The 14,302-nt window shown below is 34.1% G+C and overlaps 1 protein-coding gene across 1 annotated transcript; it reads right to left on the bottom strand.

Moving 5' to 3' along the window:
- Positions 1 to 5,493: 5,493 nt before the first annotated feature.
- LOC135132342 (SET domain-containing protein SmydA-8-like) lies at positions 5,494 to 13,973 on the bottom strand. Its single transcript, XM_064060412.1, has 2 exons — positions 13,775 to 13,973; positions 5,494 to 6,924 (listed from the first exon to the last, which is right to left on the bottom strand). Exons 1-2 carry the CDS (start codon positions 13,902 to 13,904, stop codon positions 5,570 to 5,572), a joined length of 1,485 nt encoding a protein of 494 aa, XP_063916482.1. The 5' UTR covers positions 13,905 to 13,973; the 3' UTR covers positions 5,494 to 5,569.
- Between the last annotated feature and the right edge of the window lie 329 nt (positions 13,974 to 14,302).

The raw sequence follows: 14,302 nt of genomic DNA on the forward strand, positions 1-14,302 counted from the left end.
GTGAATTTCCATAATTTTTCGAATACTGACGACAACTTTTACCATTGTGACGCAGGATTAAAAATTATGCTCAGCAACGTGATCCAGCTGCGAACAGATTAATTTTATTCATGATATTTTAGGGTCAATATGCCACTTATATCATAAGTGTTCGTTAATTCGTTATGTCTGAATGTAAATAAAGGTGTAATATTCTCATGCTAAAAATGCCATCAAGTAACACTCAAAGCCACCTTACTTAAATAAATTACGGTTCAGTTTTATGTTAAGACTTTCAAATAGATGTACTCAGATTAGTTGCTTAGTAGTATGTTACTAAATAGTATGGTGTTGTTGAAAACGTTCTCTTAGAATCGTTGACTAAATATAAATATAATTTTAATTGTCAACGACTACTTCATATAGCTAATTAAAAATAACCCTAGTTAAAGTAAGTCACGTTTCTCATACTCTATAACGGTTATTAGTAGATTTGTCCTTTTGTAAAATATATTGGCAACCGTTTTGTATTCAGAGACAGGCGATAGGTATTTAAATTAGAAATTACTTTCGTTGAGATTGTTAAGTACATTTTTTTAGTAGTGTGGTAACCAGATTTGAATTAAAATGTCGCGCTGAAAAAAAGACAGCGGCGTGTAATCGCATTTGAATAATTTGAAAAAAAAATTCAATCAAGAAAATCGTTAAGCCTAGGCAATTAAAGTCTCTGCTAGGCAACCATGTGCATGTTTAGTTCTTTTCTGGCAGTTGGTAGTTCTGCTGGGAATTTGTAGGTAGAGGGTTGGTAGTGAAATTTAGTTGTTTGGTAGAGGAGTGACTCTAGGTAGAGGGTAGGTGGCGCTTCACTGTTGTTTTGTTAAAGTGAGTGAAAGTTTAGTTGGTTTGGTAGTTAATAAAAATGGTGAGCCTTTGTTTAACGAAAATTAATCGTAACGACGAAGACGCCACAGTTTCCCCAACAAGCGTAGCTAATTCTTGCCGTTTTTCCAAGCGTAAATATGCGAATTTTAGACGGACGCTAACACGCGGTGTAAATTTGTTTTATCGTTTGTAAATTCACAGTTCATGTCAGAATTTTAATCGTTAACTGGTTCTAACACATTTTAACAGTCAGGAGTTTGTTTAGATAAAGCACTTGCTATGAGATTTCATGAAATTCTTAAGTGTTACATTATAACACTTTTTAATTCCTCACGCAAGATTGCTAATAGTTCATTTACAGCAGTTAAATCAACCTAACGTTGTCCCACTCTGGGAAAAGGACTGTGGAAAGTGCGGTAGAATTTATAATAGCGTGAACTGAGGTACGAGGGAATTGAACATTTTTCCCTTTAGGCAGTTATCATATCATCATCACATCACCGAGATATATTTTCTTACGACGTTGGAAATTACACCACCGAAAAACATTTCTCCCGACGCTGGATGCATTTTGTGTTGTTTATTTATCATGTGTTTGTTTGGGCCAAGGTGGGGACAGACACGATATAAACTCTCAAAGCTAACTGTTTTAAGTAACCAGTCACTTGGATCATGGCATAATTTAACATCATGTGAATTCTTCGTTTGAATCGTTGATAAAGTGTGACATTATTTAACATCACGTAAATTCTTTGTTTGAATCGTTGATAAAGTGCGGCAAATATTAACCTCATGTAATTCTGTTAGCTTTACAATTTTTCACCTCATGCGATTTATTCTACCTCACAATTTTAACTTCAGTAATGTTCTTTGTTGTATAATTTAAATTGAACGTAAATTTTCTTGCTCTGCAGTAACTTTTTATCTGCACAAGTTTGACTTCACACCAGATTATTGTTTTTGTTTTATAAAATTTTGCTAGTCTTTTTTTTTAATGTAAATATTTTGTTGATTGATTTTTCCAGCATACAAATTGTCTGATGTCCAATCTTAATCTCAGATAAGAATCCTTTGCTGTTTCAAATTTCACGAAAGTGTATGGCGAATTTAAAAGTTGTTTATTGGTCTTTTTGAAGCTTCAACAGTTGTTCAGTTGTAGTTTAATATCAGAGTTATAGAAAGTGAACATTTAAAATGGAATTGAGGTAAATAACACAGATACACGCGGCACAAGCGGAGGGCGCGGTTCCTAGTTGAGCTGGCGGGATTTATCGCAGACCTAGAATATAAGTCAGGGGCGGTCGGGATGACGTCACGCTGTCTTTATAGCCGTGATTTCCAACCACGAGTTTGCGACCGTAACCGCCTGTTAGTGTGGCACGTTTCTTCGTTAGATAGAGGGGTGCTGGGCGGCATGTGCTTGCCGATAAAATAGAATCACCGTTGTGGGAGGAGAACAGCCACAACCAGGTGCCCCAAACTCCGCTCGGGCTACAACGCCCTCTATGGGCAATTTTGTTGTGCTCTAGAATGAAATTGAGATAATTCGATCCTCACACTCTTATTGCGCTCTGGCGCCGCTGTCGCTGCATACAGTTTTTATTAAAATTTTGTTGTCTTGTTAACCGCTATAATTTTAAATTTGCCGCCACACGCCCGTAATAACTTGTGTATTTGCATCCAGTTACTTTAATTCAAATTTTTCTTTTTTTTATTAAATTTGTGATCTTCAAATATTTGCATTGATTTAGAACGTTTAATTTGATTTCATTCAAAGTTAAGCAAGTTTTTTGTGTAGCTGTGATGACAGGATATCGTGTAAATTCAGCTATATAATTAAGTAGTTTTTAAATGTAAATTCCTCGCAGGATGGTGCTGCTTTGGATCCTGGAGAGACGGCGATGCTAAAGCGGGGACGATACGTTGAAAGGGGTCACGTGATGGCACCAGCACGACGAGTGGTGATTATCGACTCTTGTCTGTGTACGGTTTATCATGTGTGCGTGCAAAAAAGGGGATGGAGCAGTTGTTATGGGGCGTTTGCGAAGTGGCGGAGAATGATCGCATCCAGAGTTCAACAACGAATTTATGATATGATACCATGATGGATGGTAACCCAGAAAACCCAAAAATCATAGCAGATGAAAGCCATAAAAAACTTAGAGAACATACGGATCCTCCTCCTTCCGCTGTTTTTTCTGTACACTCAGTCCAAAGATTGAATGGCGTTCTTCCAGCTTTGGCGCGGCGTGGTTGTCACACGAAATTCGCTGTCCATTCTTACCATTATCGCTGCTTACTGTCCGCCGAAAATTTGTTTCTTTGGAGTCATGTGTTTAAATTTGTGACATTCAAATATTTGTATTGAATTGTAACATTTGATTTCATTTTTAAAAGCTGGAGAGGGTTTTCGCGGCGGGGAAATAAGCCCCTTATTAATTTATTCAACAGTTTTTCCTTCCTAATAATGGAGGAATAAACAATTTACCCTGCATATTTTGCAATTTGATTTAACCAACTAACCTTGGGGTCCACCCCTTTCATTACTAGTAGGGCCCCTTCAGCACACAACACTGTTTTAAGGATTTTATCCTGGGGTTAAAGGTATATTTAAAAAACCATATATTTCAAGAATTTAAAAAAGTAAAAAAAGTCCCAATTCTAGGGATTCTGTCCTGTTTTTAAGATATACAAAATTCGATTTCGGCTAAAAAAAATCACCTTCGGAAGAACAGTCGAAATTTTAAGGATTCTGCCCTGTTTTTAAAGATATATTTAAAAAGCAAATTAATATTTCAACGATTTTGCCCTATTTTTAAAGGTATATTTAAAAAGCAAATATTTCAAAAATTTCAAGTGATGCGTAGATAAATGATCGGCAGTCACGCTGAGGATCACGATAGGAATTTGTCAAATTAAGAAAAACATTTCCGGGTTAGTAGTGGGACTGGTGGGTCTAAAAATAATAATTCATTTTCAGGACTGAAACCAAGAGTGAATCACTGCGTTCTGGTGTTTTTATTTGTCATAGACGGAGGAATACATTTCGGTGAATGTAAATCTTGTTTTTAGTTGTGGACGATCACCACTGGCTTTCTCCAACGGTTCGAGTAGTTTTGGCTTAGATCATATAATAAATAGATACCACCATGCCGTGTTCTTTCCCTAGGGCAGCCTGTGACGACATCCTCCTGTCACACATCTCTCTCGTGCATGGATGGATTACAATGAAGCTATCCTTACCTGATCACTATTTGAATTTTGCGCGCCTAAATTTTAGGAAGTATGTCTGAACTAACTTCGGAAGAAAGATGTTGACAGCTTGATTTTATAAATAATTCACAGTAGATAACGAAAGGAATAGTAAATTATTGGGTAGCAATTGTGATCCTTTATGACTACATCACTTAAAATAGGATCTTTGTTCTAAATTCTAAAATTGTTTTTTGTACAACAACTCGAAAGAGAGGTTAGAAGAAACATCTGTCAAAAGCGATTTGTTGCGCTGGTGCGGTACAAGGATGGAAGTGAAATAGACATATACAGATGAAATGTATATAACAAAGATGAAGATGTCGTGATCACACAAGGATAGCATTATACTACTCCCCTTGACGTAGAAAACGACAACAGATAGCTTCATGTCTAGTCACAGCTTTCAGTTTGAGTATTGGTATCTATTTATTATATGATCTAAGAGTTTTGGTAGTCTACAACTAAGTCCATGGTACCGGGCGGCGGGCATTAGTTTTGGCCTCGAGTGTACAATGGGACTTAACTTCATGTTTGTATTAGAATCATTCTTGTATTATACAGTACTCGAAATAAAATGCGAACGTACTAAGAAAATTAATAGCGAGACTACCGCTACTTTAGGTATCCGATAAGCTCTCATCAATCAGTTCGTCCAGAAGTAGCCAAAAATAACAGAAATATTACTGATATTTCGTTTCGTTTTATCATTCCAGAAGAGACTTAGTTTTCAAGAAGTCATTACATACTATAATAGCGTGAATTTTATGTAACTGTTACATAAGATGCTATATGTTCATTTCATAGTCCGTCGCATCATCAGCCCTATTCCAGACAGGCAAATCGAAATTTATTGCACCCTGTGCGGTGTCCTGAATTGAAGTTTAAACTTCGCGCTGAGAAATTAAAAACAACGCTGTGAAACATTTGAAAAATAAATAAATAAGTAACATAGGTATGCATTTTGAGAGGAATGTCACCCTTAGTTACAGTAGCGGTTTGTACTGTAATTCATAAAAGGGCCATTGCTTACATAAAAATAAATCACAGTTGACGACACAGTCCGCTTCAACGAGTGCGTTAGTCTAAAACCATTTTTTCTAATCTGAAAGATGAGGTTTCGTCGTCATATGCAATTTTTGTTTTATTGCGGTAATGTTGGCAAGGATGATTTTAGCGCTAGTTGTCTCGTAAATTTTTATTTTGTTTCACCTAGGGTACATACTTCTTCGTGGAAAGTGTGGGTCTTCCGGCCTGGCAGTCCCCAAGGAAGTGAGTGATACGATCAATTATGTAACAATTCAAGTTCACGTGTCTAATTTTGACGGGATGTTTGGGTTAACACAATTGGAGACTTATTTTATAATTCTAAAAAAAGTACACTGTAAAATTACTTTATTACAAATTTTTCAAAAATGGATATAATAAACAGGCACTCTGAAACTAATAAATGAAATTACGCAGTTTCTATAAGAACTTCAAAATTCTGATTCAAGCTCTCATAAGCTTGTTGTGCCATTAATCCCAGCTGCCCCTCATTCGAGTCCGGGACCTCATTCTTCAAAATCTCCACAGACTTGCCCAAAGTATCTATCGCCTCTTGCAACTTTTTCCTGAACTCATCTTTGCTGATGGCACCTGAAGTATACAGGTTCCTCGCTAAAATCATCAAAGGGGCATGCAGCTCATACAACGTAATTCCCCTAATCCTAGAAAAACCCGGTTCGATCACATCCAGCACCTCCATCAACTGATTACAAAGCTCCACTTTCCTTTCCAACAGCAGATCCGGCAAATCTTCAATTGTGTACCCGTCAGCTCGACCGTACAGTTGGGTCAACGCCGAACGGACTATCGTCATATATGCATTTTTAGGATGGAATACAGACCTATACTTCCTAAAAATAGCTTCTCGTTGTTCGATACCTTCTGGCCCACCGAGCATTTCCACAGCATCTATTTCCGCCTGGACCGTATCATAAACCTTTTTCACTGCGACTGCGTTGGTTTTGAAGTCGCAGTGAGTGCACTTCCAATCACATGTGAAACTCAGTGGATCTGTGCTCAAAATAACCCCGTTATCGCACTTGCTGCATTTTAGGCTCCCCATGTGTGTTCCTAATTCAGTTTTGTCTTGGCACCTTGGACACTTGCATTCGAAGTATTTACTTTCTTTTAAGTAGTCGCGACGTACTAAAGTTGGCCAAAGGGAATACGTGTAACTGCTGAACAGCTCTCCGTTTTCTGGGGTATCGACTACGGCTCTCACATAGACGGCAAAATCGTCTGGAGATACCGAGTGATGCACATTTGAGACACAGTTGTGGGAAAGAATGGCTAGTTTTGGGTACAAACAACGGATGAAATGTCCTGCAGTGGTTCTTGCTTCGAATGCATTGATTTCGAGAATACCACAAACAGTGTGGATTAGCTCTTCTGGAAATCGATCTAACTTGCAAGGACCTCGCAAATAACCGACAACATTAGTCTGATTAAATTGCCATAGTGGTCTCTTTTTGCGAATATCATTGTGAGCTTCCATCATTTCCACTTCTTCTTGCCAACGTTTTAGATCTTTCTCTTTTGCCAGAAGTACTCTCAATGGAGTGATGCATTCGTACTGTAGACAAACAGCTGCCGAATCATTCACTGGTTGGAATTTCACCCCAGCTTTAGCAAAGACCGCACATTCGTTTTCTCTGTGAATTGGGAGACCTTCACATTCGGGTCCACATACAGGCCATAAACACTGCGAGCACAAGGTTGAACAATCAGCAGGGGCAGAACATCCCAGACATACGGGAGGAGTATCTAAATTACAACAAGATTAGTAAAAAGTTGACACGATCAAGATAGTTTGTAATCAAGTTCCCGCCCTGGAGTGAAATTGAAAAAAATTCTTACATTGAGAACCTGACTGGCTGGCCTTTGTAATTTTATATCATGTGCAAATACAAGTAAACAATGTGTACAAATCGTTTTTTACAAAATTTGATTGCAAAAAGATTTTTTCGTTAAGTATTTTTTACACAAAACTTGACGATTTTTCGCTCGTTTTGACAGAATCACAATAAAATAATGGTGTTCTATTTGTAAAAGAATGGGATAAGACTCTATATATATTTTAAATATTCTCTCTGTTTACGAAGATTCGACTGTGGTTTGTTAAAACAATTTCAAGAAAATATATATGAATCACTTGGCAACGTCGCATAAGCATCTTCAAAATAAAATCTGCTTTTAAAGCCTAAGAATAGGCCACGACATGTAGAAGCTTTAGTCCGGATTTTTTTTTGTATCTTTATAAAATAATAAGACATCCAGGCGAGAGATATTAATGACTCACCTATATAATACTAATACGAAAATGCACTTTTCTAAAAATGAATAATTGTATATTTTTTGTTAAACTGGCTTAAACGCAACAATTGAAAATGCAAAAACGAAATATTTCAAAAAAGATCACCTTAAAATATCTTAGGCATAGAAAATAGTAACACTTGCAGTGTAATTTATGAATCTGTGTTAAGGTATTATCCTAGGCATGTAGATTTTTGGGAAAAAATTACAATAATTGTGTAACAACATTCTACAATTTAATTTTGAAATTGCAAAACAGATAGCTCGGAAATCTTACAAACGCTTTAAGGTTTTTTATGGTAAACTTTGTAAATCGTTAATCAAAATTTATCCACTTATACACCCTCCCAAAAATTGCTGACAATTTCAAAATTTTACCGAATAAATCTTATCTAAAGTCTGCAAAATACTAAGAATTCATACTCGTGGTCCACCAGTGCATTCATATTTTTTAGAAATACAGGGTGAGAAAATATTATATTTTTTATTATAATTTCACGCACCTGAAATCTGTTTATAATTTTATTAGACTGTTTTGAATAGAAATATTAAATATAAATAACTGTTGCAACTTGAAAACTTTTTGTCAGAGTTAACAAAGTGATCATATGACCTAAGTAAGAAAAATAAGTATTTTTGATTGAATATTGCTACCTTGGTTATGCTATTGTAAAATTCATGTTTTCAAAATTCATCATTTTTAAAAATGATACATTTTGAATTTGAGAAATTTTATTTTTTTGATAACCTGTACCTATAAGTTAAAAAAAATTATTCAGCTATGACCAGTTGACGAATGTTCCCCTTATATTACATATTATAAAATATTATACAATCTCGACTTTTTTTTGAAAAATTTTTCATAATAAATGCTTCTAGAATTAAAAATTGAACCATTTTCGACAGGCAGCAAAGAAATATTGTAGAAGTCCAACATTTCTGACATTAAAAATTGACAGTAGTAATATGTAATTGTTTTCACGAAAATTCTTGTCTCCTCCCAAAAAAATTGATGACCTCATCGAAAATAAATCCTAATTGAGATATGCAAAATACTACTTTATACTTATGGCTTATCAGTGCACTCATAGTTTTTGGAATTATTCATAAAGGGTGACTCAAAAAAAATAATGAATTAGGCAATTTATTTTATTGATTAAAACAAGAACGACTCACTCCATTTTCCTGAATTTTTGGGAATATAATACTCTTATTATTAGTATTGTGCTGCATCTATCCAAACTGATATACGTGTTCTTTTTGTAATCGAGAAACTCACTTGAAACATATGCCTAGCACGCTCCTCTACATTTATTTTAGTGTTACATATCCAAATTTTAACTTATGGAGGTTCTCATAGAAAATTAAATTCGCAAAATCAAATTTTATAATTATATGAAAAAGCTGGATAGGTTTTATTGTACTGCAGTTCTGTCGAAATATTTGGCCAATTTTTTAAGTCAGTTTTTATTATTTTTACTTTCGGAACGAACATGTTTCTGTACCAAGTGGTGGTTTATGAATTCATCCCTACTTTCAACATTATATGAAGTCAGTTTTTTGACAAAAAAATGAAAATTGTACAACTAAACTTTACAATTTAACTTCGAAACTAAAAACTCCATCACTCTGAATTTTTACGGCTATCTAGCTTGAATGTGATAAATCGCTAACCCAATTTTCTCTGGTCATTCCTACCTAAAATTTGATGACGTGATGAGGTAAATCTGGCTTAAAATTGATATTGTCATATGCTCTCTTACTGTCATTTAATAATGTTATGCATATTTTAATGAACAGATATATTAGAATGTACGAAAATATTTTTTTGAGGGTTTGAAAGGGGAAATCACATTGATTTAATGAATAAACAGCAGCGATTAAAATTTACTAACTGATCCTCTCCAGAATCTTGATGACATCATCGCGAAAATCTATTAAAGAAGTGCTTGTTGTTACAAATTGTAGTAATTTGTTTTAAATTTGGTTTATACAGGATGTAAAAAATAATCCATGTTTTAATTTTATTGACTAATTTGCAGTCTACTTTTATAATTTATGAATTTGTATGACAATGGTTCCAAGGTTAGGGAAGTGCTGTGTAAATAACCTATTTAGACCTACTTTTTTAGGGAGGTATCGAAATACTCTGTTTACATAATGATTTTTTTTAAATACCATTTGAAAATTTCTATTCACGATGTTCTGGAATTTCTTAAAAAAAGTTATTGGAGCAGTTTTACAGCTGTGTCGATCTTAGAGTGCACGATGTCCAAAGAGCTTTTCAGCATTTTTATGCGTTTATTTGTAAATCGACGCAAAAATTTCCCTTCATTTTGGTGTTGTTTTTTGAAATTTGGAAATATATGCCAATAGGCTTGCTATTCGAAAATACGTCAGTAGAGTTATTAATATTATGATAAATCCAGCCACCAATTCTCAAATTTGGTTCTAAAATGTAACATGAGTAAAAATGACCTAGTCTAAAGTTTTGTTAATTATATTACTGATTCTTTTGTACTGTTTTCTGCGTATTACCTCCAGATTGTAAATCGCAAATAGTAACAAATGCAAAATTTTATTGCAGTCGACTAATAAATAAACGTTTTATAGAAAAAATTGGTCTAAAGAGTTTAGACAGTACTTCCCTCGCTGTCGGAAACTTGACGACTGCATGGCTATTGTGTTTTTTTCTCATTACATTTTTGTAGTGGGAATTTAAAAAAAATTGCGATGACGTCATCAACATTTTTGCAAGAACACGTATATCAGTTGGGATAGATGTAATGTAATACTAAGAATAAAATTATTGTATTCCCAAATTTTCGGGAAAATGAATTGGGTCGTTTTGAATATTGATTTGTAATAATCAATAAAATAACGAAACAATTTACTCACGTACACGGCAACTGAAATTCGTTTATGTATAAACATTCTTAATTTAAGATGACAAGCGTAACAGCATACGTGAGAGTCAAACAGAGAAACTGTAAACAAAACGACCATCCGTTTTATTGCTTCGACTTCCGCTTATTATATAAAACATTGGGTTTTATTTTTGTTTTTGACGGTGAAATTCACAATTGGTTGATTATAAACATGTCTATTCCACATTCGCGGAACCTATAGTCAGCGCATAAAACAAATGCACGTCCGTAATGTTAAAGTCGATATAAATAAGCGCGCTACCCTTATGTTTCAACCGAGTTTTTACTTTAAAAAATTTTGTGTCTACCAAATTGGGTTGGTCCAATGTAATACTAATAATAAGTGTTGCCTTTAATATAATCAATAAAATAAATTGACTTCATTAATTTTTTTGAGCCACCTCTTAAGAAAATCTAAAAAATATGAATGGAATGATAAATCACATTTACAAACTCATCATATTTTTTGCATTTTAGATAGGATTTATTCAGCAAAATTTAAGGGTGACGTCATCAATTTTTTTAGGAGGGATGAACAAATACATTTTGAACAAAAGTTTACCATGCTTATAATAACTTTAAAATATCTCCAAGATTTCAAAGCATTCGGTTTTGTAATTCCTGATTAAATCGATAAAATAAATTCACGCATTCATTATTTTTTTTGAGTCACCCTGTATATGCAAATCCAAAAATATGAATGGAATGATAAATTACAAGTACAGACAAATCATATTTTGTACATTTTAGATAGGATTTATTCAGCAAAATTTTGGGGTGACGTCATCAATTTTTTAGGGAGGATGAGCAAATACATTTTGATAAAAAATTTACCATGCTTATAATAACTTTAAAACATCTCCAAGATTTCAAAGCATTCGGTTCTGTAAATTCTGATTAAACCAATAAAATAAATTCATGCATTCATTAATTTTTTTGAGACACCCTGTATATGCAAATCCAAAAAATACGATTGGAATGATAAATCACAAGTACAGACTCATAATATTTTGTACATTTTACATAGGATTTATTCAGCAAAATTTTGAAGTGACGTCATCAATTTTTTAGGGGGGAAGAGCAAATACATTTTGATAAAAAATGTACCGTGCTTATGATAACTTTAAAACATCTCCAAGATTTTAAAGCATTCGGTTCTGTAATTCCTGATTAAATCAATAAAATAAATTGACGCATTCATTATTTTTTTTCAGTCACCCTGTATATACAAATCGAAAAAATATGAATGGAATGATAAATCACAAGTACAGACTCATCATATTTTTCACATTTTAGATAGGATTTATTTACCAAATTTTAGCGTGACGTCATCAATTTTTTTAGGGGGGGATGAGCAAATAAATTTTGATAAAAAATTTACCATGCTTATGATAACTTTAAAGTATCTCCAAGATTTCACAGCATTCGGTTCTGTAATTCCTGATTAAATCAATAAAATAAATTGACGCATTCATTAATTTTTTTGAGTCACCCTGTATATGCAAATCGAAAAAATTTGAATGGAATGATAAATGACAAGAAGAGACTCACCATATTTTGTACATTTTAGATAGGATTTATTCAGCAAAATTTTGTGGTGACGTCATAAATTTTTTAGGAGGGGACGACCAAATACATTTTGATCAAAAATTTACCATGCTTATGATAATTCTAAAACATCTCCAAGATTTCAAAGCATTCGGTTCTGTAATTCCTGATTAAATCAATAAAATAAATTGACGCATTCATTAATTTTTTTGAGTCACCCTGTATATGCAAATCGAAAAAAATTGAATGGAATGATAAATGACAAGAAGAGACTCACTATATTTTGTACATTTTAGATAGGATTTATTCAGCAAAATTTTGTGGTGACGTCATAATTTTTTTAGGAGGGGACGACCAAATACATTTTGATCAAAAATTTACCATGCTTATGATAATTCTAAAACATCTTCAAGATTTCAAAGCATTCGGTTTTGTAGTTCCTGAGTAAATCAGTAAAATAAATTTTGCGCATTCATTAATTTTTTTGAGTCACCCTGTATATGCAAATCCAAAAAATATGAATGGAGTGATATATCACAAGTACAGACGCATCATATTTTGTACATTTTAGATAGGATTTATTCGGCAAACTTTTGAGCTGACGTCATCAAGTTTTTGGAGGGGATAACCAAATATATTTTGACTAAAGATTTATGATTCTCTTTAGAGCCTTAAAACATCTGCAACATTTTAAAACATTCGGGTTAGCAGATTCAAAATTAAATTGCAAAATGTTGTTTTATGATTTTGATTTTTTTTCCAAAAATCTGGACGTTTCTGGTAAAAACTGAATTCGGAATCGTAAACTACATGTGTAGGACTATGTTATTTTATACAATTTAAGACCCATTTACTATGTACAATTTTGAAGTGACGTCATCGCATTAGTGGTGGGGATGATTAGACAAATTTTGGTTAGCGTTTTACCATCTACATGATGTTTTTAATATAAGTACGAAATTTCACAACAATCGGTCCAGTACTTTCGGAGATTATCTGTCTAATAAAAATCCGGGACGGCAGACGGACAGACGGACAGACAGACGGAAATGGGAGACCTATTTCTTCGTATTCTAGGAGTCATGAAAGATCGAGAAAACGTAAAAGTAGAGAGTCGGCCGACGGACTCGATTACAATACTTCCTTTGCTTACGCTCGGGAAGTAAAAATAACCATCAAAATATCTACCTGTACAGATACTTCAAAATTTGTTAGAAAAATAATTTCTCACTGGATTATTTCCCATAAAATTATTCGACTTCTCTCTGATTTAACCGAATTCGTATTTCTTGCTGTTTGCGATTTACCAACCAGAGTTATGTAGTCATTACAAAACGTTCGCCTTTTTTGAAATGAAAAGTATTTATTGCGACTAAGTTTTGCGCTCATTGTTAGACATTATTAACGCTGCACTAACATTAGTGGCATGCGAAGTAGTTAGGTTGTCAGATATTACATATTATAAATCACAAAACTTATACTGAGCCAGTTTAGTTTTTGTTTTTTAGGTAAACAGCCTCATCCGCACAGTTAGAATATACCGGAATCATCCTGAATAAACTGCGATTAGTCAATCAATAAACAAACACTTAAAAAGTAATGTCATATAACATGTTTCAGAAGCGGTTGAACCGGTGACACTATCTGTAACTCGCCAATATTTAACAATTTTGGTTGAAGGAAATAGAATTAATATAAAGTTAGAACGGCCAACTTAACAGTTGAATAACAGAGGCGTACGTCGCCTATGACTTCACGTCCAGGAATAACATGACTACAAATTATTTCAATCACACATTGAAATACCTGATCGAAAATACACCTACCCGATTTTGGGCCATAAGCAAACGGTTGCTCTGAAAAAATTAAATCTCCAGGCTTAAGGGCACGACTGGCCACTGCGTACCGTCCCACTTGGTCGTTTTTCTTAATTGTAAACAAGACTTCGCTCGCCATGTCTTATCGAACTGTTGCGTGCGGTGCACGACTGCTTTAATATAGACCCGATTTAGAACTTCGAGAGAATTCTCGTTTAATCTATTGGCAAGGTGCCGACTATTACAACAAACAGATTAAATCGGATTTTCGATTTGAAAATTACTGTTTTTCTTGTTTATGTATTTTCACGCCGATTATTGTTTCTCAGTCACGCAATTATGGAGGTGGCGATTAGACCTGTGAGAATTATTGCAGCAATTGCGGCATTACAAGCGTCGAAAAACAAACTCCATATTTTGGTAATTGGGTTGATTTTAATTTTGTTGACTGTTGCAGTTGTGATGAGGCAGCTTCTGGTCCCTGTAAATGGTGCTAAGGGATTCATCATAGCGTCAGTTGAGTTTGCAAGCTATAAT

This window comes from Zophobas morio, unplaced genomic scaffold (genome assembly GCF_036711695.1).
Source record: "Zophobas morio isolate AGI-343-1 ecotype UQ-CSIRO unplaced genomic scaffold, CSIRO_AGI_Zmor_V1 ptg000021l, whole genome shotgun sequence".
NCBI lineage: Eukaryota > Metazoa > Arthropoda > Insecta > Coleoptera > Tenebrionidae > Zophobas > Zophobas morio.

What these genes read in the sequence shown, in the direction of transcription:
- LOC135132342 (XM_064060412.1), bottom strand. Translation starts at nt 13,904, where the DNA reads ATGGCGAGCGAAGTCTTGTTTACAATTAAGAAAAACGACCAAGTGGGA. An exon ending in TGCTTATGGCCCAAAATCGG is followed by an intron (nt 6,925 to 13,774) that starts GTAGGTGTATTT and finishes GTTGTAATTTAG; the next exon opens with ATACTCCTCCCGTATGTCTG.